Below are 15,697 nucleotides of genomic sequence, written 5' to 3'. Positions count from 1 at the left end.
GCCTTCCTAAAACGCCTCGTTCAAACACGCCCCCACATGTTTACGTCACTGTGTGGGAAGATTTGCATAACCCCGCCCAAATGTATACGCAAAGAAAGAAGGCGTAACTTTTATTCTCGTTGTAGTATTGTTACCGCCGCCGCCATGTCGTGGAGACGCTGTGTGTTTCATTTGCGAAAGCCAAATTACTTTGTTTGGTCTTCCAAAAGAGGACACAACTAGAAATCAGTGGTTAAGTTTTATTTACAACACTGTTCCAGAACAGTACAGTACATCCCAAATATCCGAGTGTGTGCAGCGGCACTAGATAGCTGGCCAATCAGAGCACACCGCACTTTTCAGAACTATGAGCTTTGTAAAAATCAATGCATTTCAGAAAGGCGGGTCATAGAGGAGCAACAGTAATGTACAGTATGTGGAAAATAATGTGTTTTTTGAACCTTATACGGCGTAAACGCATTGCATTACACTAAATATACAAAATAATGTTCTTTATAGCAACGTCATATGACCCCTTTGAAAATCTGGTATCTCTTCTTCACCCTGTCACCCGTAACGCAGTTTTTATTTTCTTCCATGGTACGCTGAACGAAATATAACATATGGCCAAATATACATGGGCAGATTTGGTTTCTATATATAGCGAATATTTCATTTTATTTTTTATTTTTTAAATACTAATTAAAAACCATCATTTTAAATCCATTAAAGTGGCAAGTGCTATTAAGTATTATGATAGAATACAACATTATTGAAAATAATATTTTATTTTATCATAATACTTAATTTTATATGGAAGCATAACTTGGGCAAAGTTCAACTTAAAATGTGGTAATATGTAAAAAAGCAATGTACACCTGTAGTTAAATTTATATATCCACTACCATTTTTGCAACATATACTGGTGCAAAATGAAAATTCAATAACGTAATTTGCATTTTCCATTTTTGCACTATATTTAAAATGTATCCAGAACAGTACAGTACATCCCAAATATCCGAGTGTGTGCAGCGCATTTTATGGAGGAAAGTTTCCTGAACCTGGTAAGGGGCGTAACATTCCTGTCACACGCTTGAGGTATTCGGCCAATCACAACGCACTAGATAGCTGGCCAATCAGAGCACACCGCACTTTTCAGAACTATGAGCTTTGTAAAAATCAATGCATTTCAGAAAGGCGGGTCATAGAGGAGCAACAGTAATGTACAGTATGTGGAAAATAATGTGTTTTTTGAACCTTATACGGCGTAAACGCATTGCATTACACTAAATATACAAAATAATGTTCTTTATAGCAACGTCATATGACCCCTTTGAAAATCTGGTATCTCTTCTTCACCCTGTCACCCGTAACGCAGTTTTTATTTTCTTCCATGGTACGCTGAACGAAATATAACATATGGCCAAATATACATGGGCAGATTTGGTTTCCAGTCATTTTTGTGGGGAAAAATCTTCAAATCTTACTTCTATCTTTGGCTCCATTAAAGAAAGAAATTTGAGAGCAACATAAGGGTGAATAAATGCTGATAGATTTTTTTTTTCCCTTTAAAATTTCCAGACATATATAAGTCAGTAAACTCACTCTAGTGAATGTTTCTGAGTGTCTGGCCCCTCCTCATCTGTTCCACTGCTGATACTGATGACGCTGCCTGCAGGGCTCGGAGAGTCAGCGATCACAATGGTCTGTCTCTGCTTCTGAGACACGGTTGAGTCCTCGTACTCTGGTTCTGCTTTACAGCACACAGGCTCATCCTCTGGCACCACCTCAGATTCCGCCTCCACTACACAATCCGCTGCCACCTCCTCTGTGTTTTTGGCACGGTCTACCATCTTTGGGGACTGGCATGATGAGTTTTGGGAATTGGTGCTGTGCATGAAGTTGTTACTTCTGGTGGGGATGATAATGATGAATTAGATGAGCATAAGTAGGCATGGCAAGAATGTAATAACCGATGTTGCTTGCTGATAAACTCTTGTAGGCAAAGTGTGTGATTTCAATTAATAAAATTAATTTGAAAATAAAGTAAACAAATAACTTAATTAACAGAGCAATAAACTGATTTGTTGATTAATGTTGTCTTTAAAGTGTGTTTTGGGACTGAAATCTCCATAAACATTAACCAAAAGACAAAAGTGATCAACTTTCAAATGCTAAGTTGCTTGTAAAATGATTATGTCAAGGAATACTGGTTTATTTATTAATTGATGTATTTTGAATGAATATTTAGATATTTATTTAACATATTTATATTTAAAAATAAACAATTAATTTTCTTTACAAATTAACCAATAAAAAGGTTTTTGGAATGCTGAGTAATGGATACAAATCAAGTGTATTGTGGGTGAAAGATATACTTATATACTTATATAATTTTTGCATTGTACTTAAAATTTTGATGTCCATTTGTCTGATCAATGCCCATTTACTTATCAATTGCAATTATTTATTTATTCAAACTTCTATAGTTTAATAAACTTGAAATAAATAAAATTAAAACAAACAAAAAAACATACAAATAGACCAATATATTGAGGATAATGTTTTAAATCTGGAGACCTGAAATCTCCAACAAAAACTGCAGTGCAATGCAATAAATAAACAATTTAAATGCACTACTTCTATAATGAACTGAATATTTACACTTCTTAAAAATGTCCATTTATTGGTCATTTTGTACAGTGATTTCAAAACCTGTTTTAATTAATTCATTAATAATTGGTAACTTCGAATTTTGATTTTAAGTGGCAATCCCAGTTCTCCATACATCAGCAGACTGTCTGGATATGATGTGGGGACTAACCTGTTTGAAGATGGTTTATTTCTCTTGTTAGCAGCTGGCTGTGGCCATACCACATGAGCGATCCCTATGCTGATAGGCTGGTGAGCTGACATGGCCATTGGGTTGGTTAACAGCGGCTGGTGGTGGGGTATCATGGAGCTGTAATGGTTGCCAAGGGAATGAACTTTTCTGCAAAAGATGGGAGAGAAACAAAGCCTTTCAAGGTGTATAAAGAAAGAGGACTCACACAAGAGTCTGAAACGTGCTACAACATCAGAACAATTGAGAGATAAATATAGCAGCGCAAATACAATGACAGTGAGACTCGTTTCACCAACCCCCAATCCGCAAGTCTCTGTGGACCCGCCACTGTTTCTGAGGCCATAGTTGTTGCTGAAGGCGCCACAGGGGCCACCTGAGGCCAGGTGGGCACCAGGATCTGCTGGGCACCATTTGACCACGCTTGCTGTAAAAAAAAAAAAAAAAAAAAAAAGATAAAACAAGTTGAAAAACAGCTTAACTTCATGTTACAGATAATTGAACAAAAAGGTACCCATGTCTCCACCTTAGAAATCCTTCTTTTGCATTTACCTGTGTAATGACCGCTGGTCTGATCTGTAGAGGCTGTATGGCAGAAGCTTGTGTCACCAATGGTATTGAGTATCCTGCTGGCTTTTTTGGGTTGGGTGGGAGACCTGTGACATGAGGCAGGTTTATTATTGTTTACTAAAACAATTTTCATTACTTGAAATAAAACAAACAATAATTGAAAAAAATAAAAAATAAAATAATAATAATAAAATAAAAATAATAAAATGTTCTTATGTTTGTTTAAAGTTAAAATAGTAAAATAACTCAAACTAAACTTAAAACAATACAGACATAGACAAAAACAACAAAATGAACAAACACTGACTCATTAACTAAACCTAAAATCAAAATTAAAACAGAAAATATAATAAAAAAATGAGTTCAAAATATTAACAAAATGATCATAGTATATCAATAATACTAAAATAACACTGACATGTATTATTATAGTGTTAAAAAAACAAAACTAAAAAACATTGTAGTTAATCTAACAAGCTTGAATCAGATAACTGAAGGTAAAGTACCTTGCAAGGTTGGGGGACAGAGAATAAGTGCCTGCTGGAAAGAGTCACCAAACTGAGCACTTCCTGTCTGGAGAGGTATCCCAGCATGCATCACTGAAGGGGCGGATGAGGCTAAAACCTACAGAATGAGAAGAAAAGAGAGAAATCAAAACAAAGTCTAAAAGATAAAAGTTTAAATGAGTGATATTCAGTTGCACATTCCTGTTCTGCATTTGCATTACATGTAATTACTGTTTAATAACTAGGTACTAACCCTGACCCTAACCCTAAAACTTACCTTAAACCATGTAGTCACTACACATTTTCAGTATATTTTTGAGCAAGTACTGTGCACTGTAGTTGCAAACACTAAAATAAACTGCAACCTTATTGTATACTTTGATAGCTTTTATCTTTTGTTCCTTGCAATAAAGGTGCAACAAAGGATATTTGTTAGGACACACATTAAAGTGAACTGCATTCAAATGTCCAATAGGGGGCGACACAGCATTAATAGAGAGAACATCAGTACAGCCCTGATGAATGTTACACCAAATACACAAAATAATGATCTTTAAAAAAGCATCATATGACCCCTTTAACATTACAGATTTATTTGTGTATGCCACATGTCCACATATGTAAATTTAAATTAAAAAAAAAGTTTTAGAATTATGTCAAAAGTGTATTTGCTTGGTTCTTATTATAATGAGAGAATCATACATAATTTCAAATGGCTGCAAGAAGTCACTGATGTATAAGGAAGCAACACAAGACTTCTGAACAATATAATTTGTTATCAAGCTTTATTATTAGTATCATTATTGTTATTTTTTTTTTAATTAATGCCTTTTTTATTGCACTTTATACTTAAATATATGTTGTGGAGCTACATGTTAGCATGCACTATATGGGGAAACGTACTGGGACACCTGACTATTATACCAACAGGAAAATGACATGGTATTCTAAATACATAAACATTAATATGGAGTTGGCCCCCTTTGCAGCTATAACAGCTTCCACTCTTCTGGAAAGGCTTTCCACAAGATTATGGAGTGCTTTGGTGGGAATTTTTGCCCGTTCATCCGGTAGAGCATTAGTGAGGTCAGGCACTGATTTTGAACGAGAAGGCCTGGCTTGCAATCTCTGCATCGGTTCATCCCAAAGGCGATGGGGTTGAGTTCAGGGCCCAGTAAAGTTCTTCCACACCAGACTTATCCAACCATGCTTTTATTGACCTGGCTTTGTGCACTGGGACTCAGTCAAGCTGGAATACAAAAGGCCCTTCCCCAAAGTGTACCCACAAAGTTGGAATCATAGCATGGTCCACAATGTCTTGGTATGCTAAAGCATTAAGATTTCCCCTTCACTTGGAAGTAAGGGGTCTAGCTCAACCCCTGAAAAACAGCCTCATACCTTTACAGTTGGCACAATGCAATCAGGCAGGCAACGTTCTCCTGGTATCCACCAAACCCAGACTCGACCATCATACTGCCAAATAGAGAAGCAGGATTCATCACTCCACAGAACACATTTCCATTGCTCCAGAGGTCCAATGGTGGAATGCTTTATACCACTCTATCCGACACTTGGCATTGTACTTGACATTGTGTTGTGAGGCTTGCATGCAGCTGCTCGGCCATGGAAACCCATTCCATGAAGCTCCCGCTGCCTAGTTTTTGTGTTGTTATTAATGCCAGTGGAAGTGTGGAACTCTTCAGATATGGAATCAGCAAAGCGTTGGCGACTTTTATGTACCATGCACCTCAGCACTTAGTGACCCAGCTCTATAACTTTACGTGGTCTTCCACTTTGAGTTGCTGCTTTTCCTAAATGCTTCCACTTTCCAATAATACCACTGTGGAATATCTAGCAGGGATACAATTTCACAAACTAACTTGGTGGCATCCTTCACGGAGCTCTTCAGAACGACCCTTTTTTTTCACAAATGTTTGTAAATGCAGACTGCATGGCTAGGTGTTTGATTTTATACACCTGTGGCAATGGGTCTGATTGAAACACTTGCATTCAATAATTCTATCATAACTCTCTGAAGATTTTAGCATGGTAGTGTATACGACTGTTAATGTATTTGGTCTTGGCGGAATAGATCTGCTACGCTGCTGCTACTGAATTGCTGCTAAAACACGCTGATAAGGTGCAGTGAGTATTTAAGACATACAGCTCATTGGCTGAGTATTCATCATGAACTAATCAGCTTGTGCCAAGTAGTTTAACGCTGTGAATATCATCAGCCTGCGACATCTAGCGTTTCATGACAGAACTTGGCATTTAAGTTATTCCATTCCATACATCATATATGGTTATATAGACATATTTACATGCTTTTCGATCATAGTTAACACTCTCAAGCATCACAGCCATAACTCCAGGGTACTGAATAACACGAACAGTGTGTTAGCAGCGTGACCGTGATCAAAATTGTGTGAACGTGACCAGGGCAACTCATTCAGAAGGTCCAGAGTCAGTGCTCTTCTTTCCCAGCTAATTGGGAACAGCTGACCAGATTCACTTCTTTTAATACAATTTACCAGTTTGCAAAACTGAATGTTGCAAAAGAGAGTCAAGGGGGGGACACATTATCTTGAAAAAAACAACAACAAAACAAACTACCATGCTTAAAAGTTCATCAAAAGCATTAAAACAATCTCTGTGTGTTATCTCAGGTCAGTTTGGTGTGGGGTAGAAAGTTTTTCTGCCGTGTCTCTCCTTGGAAACCGAATGCTCGCTCCACGTTGCCATGATGTCAGCAATGTTGCCATGACAATGGCAATGAGGGCTCAAATTTGTGAGATACAAGAAAGACCACAATGCATAAGAAAAAAAAATAAAAAGTCATTTACATGGACAGCTAAAAGAAATACGGCAACAAATATCATCCTACAAACTGCATCAAATTCTCATTTCTGACTATCGTTTTTAGGAGTAAAGATTATATTGAGGCTTATTTTAAATGTAGTCAGAGGCAGCATGTGTTGTGACAGTCATGTTTTGACAGCCTGCCATCACCTGCACTGAATGGTGCATGTCATGCGGAATGAGTCAACGTGACCCTCCACACATTAACAAAATAAGAGGCAAGAAGCAGAAGCTACAATAAAAGAACAAAGTGACAGGAGCGCAAGACAGAGCAAAAGGAAAAGAAAAAAAAAACACTAAAGGATAGATGACGTAATACTGTATCTGGCGGGCAAATGATGCAGGATATGAAAATGAAAGTGTGTGACAACCTTTACAGCAAACATTGCTGGTGGTACATACAGAAAATGCTGATGTTACACCCTGCAAGATCACGCATCTATTTGAAAATTGAAATACTGTCGACAATTTCTTCAGCCCTAACTGCAACCAGCATGTTATACTTGATAATGGTACTGTTGAAGTTCGAAAGGCAACTAACTGTGAGAAAAGGTAACTAATGCAGTACTTTATATAAACAGTAACAATATAATGTAATCAGTTACTTACATCAAGAAAAGTGTAATAAGGTAACCCATTTATGAATTTGGCAGGCAGTTTTATCCAAACAAAGCTAATATTCTTGAAAAGAACCCAGCAGCAGTAACTATCTAGTTGACACTCAAACACAGTAAGTGGCAGTACTGCGCCTTCATGAAATGGAAAAAGATGCAAGTTTACATACATCCAAATAATCCATTTATAATGTGACTGATGGCTTAATCAGACTGAAAAGCATTTATGTAAACAATCGATCCTAATTAAATTTTGATCAGATTGAAAGGGGTGCTGTAGATCTGAAATAATCCAATCAGCAGGAAAAATTAAGCATTATTTTCAGATTCACAGACCTCTGCACAAGAAATATGGGTAACACTTTACAATAAGGTTCCATTAGTTAATGTTAGTTAATGCATTAACTAACATGAACAAACAATGAACAATACATTTATAACAGTATTTATTAATCTTTGTTAATGTTAGTTAATGAAAATACAGTTGTTCATAGTTCATGTTAATTCACAGCGCATTAATGTTTAACTAATGTAATTAACTAATGCACAATTTTTGATTTTAATAATGCAGTTGAAATTAACATTAACTAAGATTAATAAATGCTGTAGAAGTATTGTTCATGCTTAGTTCATGTTAACTAAAGTAGTTAACTAATGTTAACTAATGAGCCTTATTGTAAAGTGATCTCAGTTTACTTTTTAGATGTCATCAAGGCAAAAATGACAATTATACTCATTACTGACATCGACATTACTGCGCAGACTTTCTCCAGTTCTGAACGCAGCAAAATTAGTGCATGTAAACATACTGTGCAGCTATTACTGTGTGACAATTTTGTTTAATTTCTATAGATACTTATCATTAATTCATTTGGCCAAAATTACTGTGCAGTGAAAATCTGGTTGGTTGGTTGGTGTTTTAACGCCATGTCAACTTTCTTTGCTATTTTCATGGCGAATAACATGTTGAAATAGTACAAAATACTATAAGGCTTTTAAAGTTTACTTTAGGTAAAAAAATCTAAAAATGGATTCACTGTTGACTTAGAGTGTGTCTGTGGAGTATAATAATTTCCTACAGAAACTTCAACCAGAACAATTTAAATAAAATATTTTAAAGAGATGCTGGATTCTGGCATGAAGAGCATATCGGTGGATCTTCATTCGATAGTAAGAACTTGTGATTCTGGAATGTCCTTTTCAGCACTGTGTATATATGATCTGACCCAGGGATTATTAAAAATAAAGATGTGACTTTTACCAACAACAGTAGAGTTTGGTGAAAATCTGACATTGTGACAGCCCTACATTCAAGGTATTAATTTATTCCTTCATCATATCAGTTAATGCATTCCTGGGAACCAAACCCATGCTCTAATTTTTAAGCTACAGGAACATAAAACTTTGAGGCCTTCAACACATGCGTCATGCACAGCTTTGACCTTCACTTGAAAAGTATTGCAGATAGCATCACAAACGCTGTTTTTACAAGGTTACTGGGTAACAAGAAAACAGGAAGTCTATATAATAAACAGTGAAAGCAAGCAAAGTTTGCCATGAGCAAAAATATGAGCTGATTTTCATGTAGAAATACAAAAAAAAAAAATTCTTAAGTGCTCACAACTGTAATGTTCCTGACAGTAATGGCAATGCTTTCAATACCTGAGTGTGAATGCCGGTCACCTTGCAGAAGGGCAGGGTAATGTTGGGTGCTGCACCAGTGCTCGGGACCGTCCTGACAAACGAAGGCTTGGTGCGACTGAGAGACTCATAACTGCCTGGTCGTGAACAGCAGACGTCCATAATGTGAAAACACGACTTGACACTATAAAGAGAGAATTCAGAACACAAAACCTCTGTCAAACTGCTTTTCCTCAAAAGTCAGAAGAACTGAATCATAAACAAGGTTAAGGAATGAAAAGCCACTCACTGGTTGCTGTGGGGGAAGTCTAGCAGGTGCTGCATGGTAACAAAAGGATGGCTAAGGGCATCACTCGGGGCGATTCTTTCCTCTGCATCTATGAACAACATCTTCTTCAGCAAACCCACAAACTCTGCACGATCAACCTTCTCTGCCAACAAATCACAGCCTTCCAGATTCATCACTAGATTCACCTGAAAAAAAGTCAAAACAAACAGTTAGTTAGGTTAGTCATACTGAGGCCTTCATAGTATCTGCACAGACAGAAAGCATAGCCCATTTCAACAGAATCCTAATGGGTTTATTTATTTTTACTTCAAAGAAATTAATAGTTTTATTTAGCAAGGACACATTAAAATTTAATCAAAACTGACATTTTTTTTTAAAATTATTTTAAAGGGGTCATATGATGCTGCTAAAAAGAACATTATTTTGTGTATTTGGTGTAATGAAATGTGTTTATGCGGTTTAAAGTAAAAAAACCACATTATTTTCCACATACTGTACATTATTGTTTCTCCTCTATGCCCCGCCTTTTTGAAACGCGTCGATTTTTACAAAGCTCATCGGTCTGAAAAAGCGAGGTGTGCTGTGATTGGCCAGCTATCCAGTGCGTTGTGATTGGCCGAATACCTCAAGCGCGAGACGGAAATGTTACGCCCCTCACCATACTGTGATGCCCTGTCCGGCCGGAGCGACGAGACAAAAACATTAAAACCAACGAGGAACGAGGCATTTGTTGCATCCAGTGGGGACATAATTACTGATTATAATGACTTATACTGTCGCATTGCGCCGCATAAACATAAAACCCTGTCTGCATTTGTGATGAAAATGCAGACAGAGAAATGACAAACAACAAGTGCTATTCTACACTGCCCAAAACTCGCGTTTGAATCATCAGTGGCAAATCCTTTAAATGAAAACATACTTACGTGAGTCAGAACTGCCGGCATTTTAGTCTAACATTACTCTCCCAGGATCAGTAAACGGTCCTCCATAAAATGTGCCGGCGATCCACAGTACTAAGTTGATGTATTCCCTCAGCGACCAGCACAGATCAGCTCTAGGCATGACGAAGCGGATGTCGTCCTCTTTTGGAAGACCAAACAAAGTAGTTTCGCTTTCACAACGAAAAACACAGCGGCCTAGCGTGAGCGAAAGCCCCGGCTTAGCGTGAGCTGAGTCCGGGCAAGAGTGAGCTGTGGCGGCGGGATCGAGAACGGCGGATCCGACGAAGGAGCGGAGAAAACGGTGAAAGCCGATCCGGCGATCCACAGCACTAAGTTGAAGTATTTCCTCAGAGACCAGCATGGATCAGCTCTAGGCATGACGAAGCGGATGTCGTCCTCTTTTGGAAGACCAAACAAAGTAGTTTCGCTTTCACAACGAAACACACAGCACCTTCAAGACATGGCGGCGGCGGCAACAATACTACAGTGAGAATAAAAGTTACGCCTTCTTTCTTTGCGTGAACATTTGGGCGGCGTTATGCAAATCTTCCCACATAGTGAGGTAGATATGTGGGGGCGTGTTCGAACGAGCCGTTTTAGGTAGGTGTGGCTGACTCTTAACTTTTATAAAGAATATCTCTTTGGATTTGAGACTTTAGTCTTTGCAAATTTACAGATCTTCTTTATGCACCAAGAGCTTGTAACACTCCAGAGAGAAAGGAAAAAATTAAATTGCATCATATGACCCCTTTAAATAAATGCTGTTATTTTGTACTTTCTATTCAAAGAATCCTTAAATGCATCACGTTTTGCTAATAATTAGAAATGTTTCTTAAGTACCAAATCAGCATATTAGAATGATTTCTGAAGGATCATGTGACACTGAAGATTAGAGAAATGGCTGCTGAAAATCCAGCTCTGCCATCACAGGAATAAACTACATTTTAAAATAAATTTAAATACAAAAGTTATTTTAAATTGTAATATTTCACAATATTATTGTTTTAACTGTATTTCACTGGTCACCATGACTTAAATCTTTCATCTCCACCCTCATCACCCCACCAAAAAAAGTGACTGATTTCAAAGAGCAAGAAAAAATAAATACAAAAGTTTGCTTTACTTTTAAATATATATCCATTCCACAGATTTGCCCTCACATACACCTTAGAACACTTGGGGGGAAAACAATAAATAAATAATCCAGACTCAATGTGGTCCTACTGAATAAAATAGAGGATTGACACACATTTGGCTAGACATGATTTATTCATGCGTAGCTTTTGGACCAATCAGATACACAATTGTGTGTTATATTCAACAAATAATCCCTAACACCCCTCACCCAACCAACAAACCATCTATGAGGGTCTATGGATCCATCCCCCGAAATGCAACTAACATCTCAAAAGGCAGAACAGGCCTCTGGTTACCATGGCAAGTAATGACAAATCATCTGATAACACTGGTTGAATTGCTCAAAGGAATGCGGGCAAAGCAACGCTCACTCATTTCCTCATAGGAAAGACACATAATGCCCATAGAAATGGACTCTTCTCTATTAATTCACAGACAAACAAACCTTTCTATGACCTAACCCTACTGTAAGGAAGTTATTTTCTGTGGCCATGAAAATAAAATTTCTTAAAGTTGATATAAAATTACACTGAATGTTCGCCGGACGAAAAGATTAGTTGATTGTAATATTAATTCTGCCACAGCTGATATAAATAATTGTAATTAATTATAATTCATTGTAATTATTTATATACATTTCCCTTTTGAGCTAATTTGCTACATTTTACACTTTAACTTACACAGCACAAAATGAGTTTTCTATTTGCATTTTTAAGGTAACTCCCCTTGCAGAGATTTTCCACAGGGAGAGAACAAAGTGTGAATGATTCTGAAGACTAATGTGGTAAAAGTGGGATTTTCTAACTTGTGTTCTTGATCCAAAGACACGCACATGCGCTATGTCATCCAAACAGCTGAAGATGTATTTTCTGGCTTCTTTTGATTTGAGCCCCGTCTCTGTCTCGTGCTCTTCTGTGGACTGAAACATATACAAAATGTATAGCTATTAAACTCAACTTTGATACATGTCCCAGGTCTCGTAATGCATATTTTGTTATTGTGCACAGTTATTTGTTTTCATAGTCTTTCATTAAAATGTGACAATGGATGCTCATATCCCACAACAAATATAAAAAATATACTACAGTATTTACACATTAAAGTATAATGTCATGAAAATAATTAAAAAATGCATGAAATATTGTAAAAATCTATATTTTAATACAGATTGATACATTTAAGCAAAATATTTTCTATGCATTTCTTGATTATTTTCCAAGATTGTTTCCACCTCTGAAACATTTTCTTTTCTGATTTAATAGTGAAGATGATACAGGTGTCTTGGGTGAGTGATGTGCGTGTGTGTGTGTGTGTGTGTGTCACAGTTCTTGATCTCACTTTAAGTCTCCAGGCCGCATACGGTGAGTCCGACTCCCGGCTAAAGAAGCGAGATGTCTTCGTCCCCACATTTAACAGATGCTCTCCTGGCAGACCCTGCGTCTGAGAAATGTAGCGGATCTGAGGAGAGACAGATGGGAAAGAGTGAAACAGAGCTTGGTGAACTCGATCATTGTTAATGTTTTAACACTGTCCAACGTAAATGGATATGTCAACAAAAGACTGTCAGGTGCCTAGAAACAGCATGTGTTCTCAATAACACGTTGAGAACGCAGCACGTGTTCTGAACGTCACGCAGAAATGGGCGATTTATGGAGTCATGCTTGTGTGAAACCCAAGGGAGGTGGCGTGTGGCCATTTTGTGTGCGTTCTTACGTCAACAGCACTATGGTGTGAGAGAAAGATCTATTAGATGCTCAGTGTCACATGGGGACTGCAGAGGTGCAAGACCTGCAGTGGCACATCTTAAAATCAGATCACATGACCCTTTGACCTCTCAACCCAGACTGGGCCAGAATATTTGTGATAGCCTGGCAAGAGAAAAACAAAAAAACAAAAAAAAAAAACATACCTTTTTGTTCTAAACAGCCCATCATGCAGGAAAGCTTCAGAGAAGGATCAATTGATCCAAAGAAACTCAACACAAAGTTGAGAACATCTGCACCACATCAGCTTGACATTTTTATATTTTAGACTGAAACTTCACGCTTAAAGGTGTATGTCATTTTTTTGACTGTACTAAAGCATTACAAATACTATATGTTTGCAGATATTTAGGAAACATGCTAAGTTCACATACATGTTTCTTTGAAAAACAATGCTGATTCTACTTTGAAATGTGCGTTCTGTGTTGGAATGTCGGGTTTGTTTTGATCTGTGTGATTCCACCCACTACCAATTTACCCAATAGTATTTGATACCTTGGGTTGCCAGTTGGCAGAAAACACAGTGTATTGCAGCCATGGAAGCTAACAAATTAACTAGGTCAGAGATCGCAGATTCTCCCTGATCTAAAAAGCTTCTGCATCTATGACCGTCAAGTCTGGAGGGGGCGGAAGAAACAACTCTCTACAATATTTTGAATTTCGACTTCAGTACCCATTTCAACCACTAGCTATCAATATTATATACTGCACCTTTAAAGGGGTGTGAACATAGAATGGACGTAATATCCATGACGTCACTCATAGGTTTCTGAAGAGCATTTTTAAGCCTAAAGTGGGCGGAGCGGGTCGGTGCCATCTTGGCAGCGCGTCATTGCACGTCACTCTCGGGTAATCGAAAATGGGCAAAGAGGCGGGACGTGGGTGGAGCTGGTTGCTGAAACTATGCCCGCCTAGCTTGACGGTGGTGACAGCAGCGGCAATCCACCTGTCACTCAAGTGGCCACGCCCTTAATTATGCAGAACTTTAAGGCTTAGATATAAAAAAAAATTCACCCCCCTCACAGTTGTCATCAAGGGCAAAATTAGCTATATAGACCAAAACCACTTTTTGTACCAGGCTGTAAACATTTTTTCTGCTGTAAAGTTGGGCATTTGGGAGTGACTCCCTTTTGGAGCCAGTCTCTAGCGGCCAGTCGATGAATTGCAGTTTAAGTCACTTCCGTGTTGGTTTCAAGTAGGGATATGCCGGTATCAAATTTTCATGTTGCGATTAATTACTAATGCTTTTATCACGGTATACGGTATTATCACGATATTGAAATTTAGTTTTAAAAAAAAGTGCTAAGTCATAATACAGTATAACAGGTTTAACAACTTTTTTCTTATAACAAAAATAACTGAACATTTAAATGCAATAAAGCAATACAAAAAAATGTATAAAGTTAATGTATAATATATAAATGTAAAAGTTTTACACAGATTAAAGTGCAAAACAACTATAAAGACCAATAGGTATCACTTTACAATAAGACCTCATTAGTTAACCTTAGTTAATGCATTAACATTCACAATGAGCAATAGCTACATTTGCTACAGAAGTTATTAATATTTGTTAAAAAATACAAGTCTTAGTTCATGTTAGCTCATTAAATAAGACAGTTGCAACTTTCGATTTTAACAATGTGTTATTAAATATTGGAATACCTAAGATTAATGAATGTTCAGAAGAATTTTTCATTGGCAGTTTATGTTAACTAATGAATTAACTAATGTTAACCAAACAATAAAGAATCAAAACACTTTCAAACAATATCTAGGGCATGTTGTAGTCCAGATTAAAATGTAAAAAAAAGACTGAAAATAAATAGCCTATTAAGTCTAAATATTTAAGTATTTGGCGCTGTGATTAGGGGTCGACCGATTATCGGCGCCGATATTAAGCATTTTGTGATTATCGGTATCGGTCATTTTCAAAACCGATTCGCCGATAAAATAACTTAATTTTGAAATGCGCTATTTGTCTCTGATGCAGCCTGTCAGAACTCACCATGGGCTACACATGGGACCCTATTTGTTTTATCAAATATACAAGTGCAAACATAATTAATCCCATATAGGCTGATTACATGGATATATATAGTGCACATATGTGTCTTTAAAATTATTTGTGTTGTTGTTTTGACACTTGGATTACTTAATCAACATCTAAAAATTCCGACACTCCTGCATTTGTACACAATTTTCCACTGACATTTAGCAAAAAAAAAATGCAGCCACTTTAATTGTGCTGACAACTTTCTCGCGAGATTAGCTGGGTCCCAGGTGGGTAGCCCAGGTGGGCCCCAGATATCAGCCCAGTTGCAACCCCTATAGGCCCCACATAGGCGTGTTGGCTGGGTCATGGCAACCCGTCAAAATATAAATTCGGGTTAGCTTAATGAAATTATCAGAAATATATTACTGTGGAGCAGTATGATGTACATAATACTACTCAGGGATGAAAGTTTTCCGTCGCTACGACGGATTTCCGTCAATTGGAAAAAATGAGGGGAAAAGAAACATGTAGCACATTGTTGTTGTTCTGCCGGT

General features: G+C 37.4%; 1 protein-coding gene across 3 annotated transcripts in view; it reads right to left on the bottom strand.

Moving 5' to 3' along the window:
* The window catches only part of LOC107704275 (homeodomain-interacting protein kinase 3-like), a 65,185-nt gene that overhangs the window by 5,733 nt on the left and 43,755 nt on the right, over window positions 1-15,697 (bottom strand). For 2 of the 3 annotated variants that reach the window (XM_016507156.1, XM_016507157.1), the window contains exons 4-12: window positions 12,723-12,842; window positions 12,190-12,303; window positions 9,304-9,488; window positions 9,036-9,198; window positions 3,898-4,015; window positions 3,374-3,477; window positions 3,121-3,248; window positions 2,804-2,971; window positions 1,585-1,890 (exon numbers count right to left, since the gene is read on the bottom strand). In XM_016507156.1, the coding sequence (XP_016362642.1) occupies window positions 1,585-1,890; window positions 2,804-2,971; window positions 3,121-3,248; window positions 3,374-3,477; window positions 3,898-4,015; window positions 9,036-9,198; window positions 9,304-9,488; window positions 12,190-12,303; window positions 12,723-12,842 (1,406 nt within the window). The remainder of the gene's footprint in view (window positions 1-1,584; window positions 1,891-2,803; window positions 2,972-3,120; window positions 3,249-3,373; window positions 3,478-3,897; window positions 4,016-9,035; window positions 9,199-9,303; window positions 9,489-12,189; window positions 12,304-12,722; window positions 12,843-15,697) is intronic. The other variant, XM_016507158.1, reaches the window with a different exon arrangement.

Source organism: Sinocyclocheilus anshuiensis, unplaced genomic scaffold (genome assembly GCF_001515605.1).
Source record: "Sinocyclocheilus anshuiensis isolate Anshui unplaced genomic scaffold, SAMN03320099.WGS_v1.1 scaffold863, whole genome shotgun sequence".
NCBI classification, from domain to species: domain Eukaryota; kingdom Metazoa; phylum Chordata; class Actinopteri; order Cypriniformes; family Cyprinidae; genus Sinocyclocheilus; species Sinocyclocheilus anshuiensis.
The sequence above is the reverse complement of the archived record's forward strand: the minus strand, read 5'-3'. Positions and strand labels throughout refer to the sequence as shown.